We start from the raw sequence: 4,753 nt of genomic DNA on the forward strand, positions 1-4,753 counted from the left end.
ATTTTAACAAATAAAATAAAAAAGATGCCTCTGATAAGAAGGAAGGCACCTTGCAGACTCTTCAGATGAGCTTTCAGACCAGCCTTACATTTTGGGAGAAGGTAGTGAATTTTGCTACCTCCAAACTTTGGCTGTAATAATAAGAGGACAAATTGTTAGCTATTATATCTGCTGCTATTCCATTTTAACAGTCTAGAAAGAAAGAGATATGTCTCTGGGATATCCTCCCCACCCCCCCCCAAAAAAACCCCAATCCTCAGTCCATTTTATCCCTCTGATAACTTTGTGTAAGTACTGCTAGGTTGTGTTGTTGTTGTTGCCTTCAGGTCAAAGTCTGACTTATGGTGACACTATCCTAGGGTTTTCTTGGCAGGATTTATGAGAGGAGGTTTGCCATTGCCTTCCTCTTTTGTTAAGAAAGTGTGACTTGCACAAGATCATTCAGCATGTTTCTATGGCTGAGTTGGGAATTCAAAACCCGGTCTCCTAGTCCAGCCCTCAGAACAATCACCTATGCTGTTTCTTGCTAGGTTTCGAGCTGCCTGACAATTGTTGCTGGGGCAGAAGAACATAACAACTCAACAGATTAGAAACACCATTCAGGGCCTCTTTGGAAGCTGGGTTCAACATCTTGAATAGCTACCTTAAAGCTGAAACTAAAATCCAGAGGAGATTCACCACCTCATGAGCTTCCAGGACCAGACTGTGAGAATCAAGTTTAGGTTTCTTTCTTCTTAGTGCTTTGCAAAGGGATCCAAAGGAAGGCATGATACTCACATCTGCTCTGATGTTATTTATCCAACAGATTATCATAATACAGCAGTGTAACAAATCTCATAAGAGAAGATGTAGCATAAGCTTTCATAGACTTAGGGGCTGTGCAGCTGCTCCTTTTGCAGCCAGATCAGGGCCACAGAAAAGGGCGCAATAGCTGTGGTGCCATGGCTGTACAGCACTCCTTCAATGCTGCGTCGTCTGGACACAGCGCCGGAGGAGCGTGTGATGAACATGCTGTGCAGTACAGCGTGTGACGTAACAGCGCCATGGGGGCAGAGTCGGGGTGTGAGCGATATGGACACTATGCTCCGACTCCACTCCCATGCCAACCTTTAAGGTTGGTCTGCACAGGGCCTAAGTCTAGAAAAGCTTGTGCTACTTTTTTCATACAGGATGGGCCCAAACAGACAGGCCAAAATAAAGCTGCTTTGGGTCACTTTGGAAGTATGTTGTTTAAATGACACCCACATCTTAAGAAGCCAGAAGCTGTACCAAAACTATGCTCCAGTCCTTAGGATTGGAGCATGGCTTTGGCGCAGCTTCTGGCTTCTTAGGCCTGTTGATTCTTCCTCTACTCATGTGAATGAGGAGCTGGAACAACAAAAGGACCAAAGGAGTGTTTCAAATGAATGAATGCATGAAAGAATATGTGGGCAGAATAGCAGTATTCAATTGGCAAAAGAAGAAATCAGAGGCTCAAATCCTATTATTAATGTTGATTACATTAGATCTATTGAATCAACCTGAATTTGCTTAATAAACACTTTTGTAAATTCAGTGATTGTAATCTAGTTGGGAGTAACAGTATAAAGTAAGCTAAACAGCCCTGTGATACCTTAATGTCTAACAAGTTTATTATACCAAACAAAGGCGGGTTACAGACCGCCAAAAAGCGGCGGTCTGCTGCCACCACCGGTTCCTGCGTCCGGGAAAGCTGGAGCCAAACGGCGCGGTTCCTGGACGCAGCAAAGAAGGAGCGCGAAAATCGCACTCCTTCCTGGGCCCTGGATGTGACGCCGCGAGGCACTAGTTGCACACTCGCAGCGTCATATCTGGGGCACGATGTGCGGACTCAGTCCGTGCTAGGGTTAGGGGCGTCTGGAAGAGACGCCCCTTTCTAACCCTAGCACGGACTGAGTCCATCCTAGGGTGCCCGTCTGTAATGGGCCAAAGGGTTTTAAAAAGTACTGTGTTGATAAATAACAAAAACTCCTGGGTTATTTTAAAAGTGGAATTTATTGCAGTGTGAGCTCCTATGTGTTGTAGCTTACTAGTGGAATGGATCATTTAGGTTCTACTAAGACATGAGCGCTATTTCCAATCAATATTAAATATGGTTTTACTTTTTATTGATTTCATTTGGTGGAAACATCTCATTACTGTCTCCTTTCTCTTTTCTCTGTTCTGTCAGGTAAAAAGTGAATGGCATGGGAAAACAAGACTAAGCTCACTGACTTTGTCCTACTGGGCTTCTCCCAGACCTGGGAAGTTCAGCTCCTCTTATTTTTCATCTTCCTCTTCCTCTACATGGCTACTATCTTCAGTAACATCCTCATCCTCCTGGCAATCTTTTGGGAGTCCCGGCTTTTTAATTCACCAATGTTTTTCCTGCTGGGCCATTTGGCTTTCCTTGATATCTGTATGGCCTCTGTCGCCACCCCCAGGGCGCTTGTTGACTTCCTGACCCAGTGCCAAATCATCTCCTTCCAAGGATGCATGGCACAGTTCTTTTTCCTTCATTTCTTTGGAGGCAGCGAAATGCTTCTGCTGGTGCTTATGGCCTATGACCGGTATGTAGCCATCTGCCATCCTCTTCACTATGGCTCATGCATGAGCAGGCGTCATTGCATAGTGTTTGTCCTCATTGCCTGGTCTGGTGGGCTGCTCCATACTAGTGTGCAACTGGGCTTCGTTATTAACATACCCTTCTGTGGGGCCAATCATGTGGACAACTTCTTCTGTGACATCCCCTTTCTCATCAGGTTGACCTGCATCGATATGTACCCCCTGGAAGTCATGATGATGACCAACAGTGGCATCATTTCACTGGTGGGCTTTGTTGCTTTGCTTTCCTCCTATGGAATCATTCTCTCCACAATCTGCTCTCGGAGCACTTCTGAAGGAACCGCCAAAGCCATCTCCACATGTACTTCTCACCTCATTGTGGTCACCATGTATTTTGGGCCTTGTATATTTATTTACCTGCAGCCAAATACTCATTTCATTACTGATAAAGTGCTCTCTGTCTTCTACACGGCAATCACCCCCTTCATGAACCCTGCTATATATGCTCTGAGGAACAAGGAGATGAAAGCTGCCATGCGGAGGGTGCTGTTGACAAAACATTCTGGAATGGTTTCTGCTCAGATTGCCACCATTCAGCTAGGAGAGCTGGCATGTTGGAAACATTAGAAGAAGAGTCTTCCATTCAGGCCCAGCCTTAATTGAGTGTCATTGTTACAAGGTAATATATAATGCGAGGAGTAAGGCTGGAGTTTATAGAGCTGAGGGACAGATTAGAAAGAAAAAGCTAAAACTATACAGGTAATATTTCATGTTGGTTAGAATTTCATGTGGTATGCAAGAGACAATGTCTGTCTTTTTTAAAAATAAAAATAAATAAAAATAAAATAAAACTTTTATTTATATCCCGCTTTTCTGTGACAAGACGATCAAAACAGCTACAACATGTTAAAATCCACATTTACAAATTTATGTCCCAAATTCCCCCCCTTAAAACAGGATTAAACAAATTACAATTAAAACATCTATTAAAAACACAATAAAATACAGCGAGAACAGAGCGGTGGGCTAACACATGATGTGGGGGGCAGTCATTCTGTGGCCGGGCACTTTTATTCAGGAAAGGCCTGCTGGAAGAGATCTGTCTTGACAGCTTTTTTAAAGCTGTCTAAGCTGGCAATTTGATGGATCTTGTCTGGCAGACCGTTTCATAGTTTGGGAGCAATTGCAGAGAAGGCCCTCTGGGAGGTAGCAGTTAGTCTGGGTTTTAAAGGCTGCAGTAGATTCCTCCCAGAGGACCTGAGGGTGCAGGGCAGAAGCAGACGATTCCTCAAATAGGTTGGACCCAAGCCATGAAGGGCTTTAAAGGTTATAACCAACACCTTGTACTGTGCCTGGAAACTAATAGGCAGCCAGTGAAGAGATTTTAAGATGGGTGTTATTCGGTCACTCCTAGTTTTTCCAGCGACCAGCCTGGCTGCCATATTTTGCACTAGTTGAAGTTTCCGGACTAGGCGCAAGAGTAGCCCCATGTAGAGTGCGTTACAGAAATCAAGTCGCGAAGTTACCAGTGTATGTAACAGTTTCTAGGTCCTTTACTATACTGACAAAAGGAACTGTGTGAATTAAATGTTTAGAATAAGTATGACCTCTTTCTACTTTTATCCAAGAGTTCTTGGCTCTTTCACTTCCCATGAAAACATTCCTCTGACCACTGCCTACTGCCTATGGTCATTACTCCTGGGTCATTTGGCTTTCCTTGACCTCTGTATGGCCACTGTTGCTATTTCCAGAGCTCTTGTTGACTTTCTGATCCAACGCCAGGCCATCTCCTTCCAAGGCTGCATGGCACAGCTCTTCTTCCTCCGTTTCTTTGGAGGCTAAGACCTTTACATTGAGCCAGGGTGTTGTCATCCAGTCTGGATTGTCATTGATAGTCTTTCTTTCAACTCATTTTGCTTGTGTGCCATAGAATCATATCATAGAATCATAGAGTTGGAAGAAACCCCAAGGGCCATCCAGTCTAACACCCTGCCATGCAAGACCTCACAATCAAAGCATCCCTGACAGATGGCCATCCAGCCTCTCTTTAAAAACCTTCAAAGAAGGGGACTCCACCACACTTTGAGGGAGTATGTCAAAGAGCTCTTACTGTCAGGAAGTTTCTCCTAATGTTTAGGTGGAATCTCTTTTCCTGTAGCTTGCATCCATTGTTCTGTGTCCTATTCCATGG

At 44.3% G+C, this 4,753-nt stretch overlaps 1 protein-coding gene across 1 annotated transcript; it reads left to right on the plus strand.

The window, feature by feature from the left end:
- The first annotated feature begins 2,199 nt into the window (after positions 1 to 2,199).
- Positions 2,200 to 4,404, plus strand: LOC149303977 (olfactory receptor 4K1-like). The gene is made up of 3 exons (XM_089480895.1): positions 2,200 to 3,105; positions 3,293 to 3,321; positions 4,314 to 4,404. The coding sequence occupies exons 1-3, from the start codon at positions 2,200 to 2,202 to the stop codon at positions 4,402 to 4,404; spliced, it is 1,026 nt and encodes a 341-aa protein (XP_089337021.1).
- Positions 4,405 to 4,753: the final 349 nt, after the last annotated feature.

Source organism: Sceloporus occidentalis, unplaced genomic scaffold, assembly GCF_023333645.1.
Source record: "Sceloporus occidentalis isolate IW3139 unplaced genomic scaffold, rSceOcc1.0.p SCAF_14, whole genome shotgun sequence".
Taxonomy (NCBI): domain Eukaryota; kingdom Metazoa; phylum Chordata; class Lepidosauria; order Squamata; family Phrynosomatidae; genus Sceloporus; species Sceloporus occidentalis.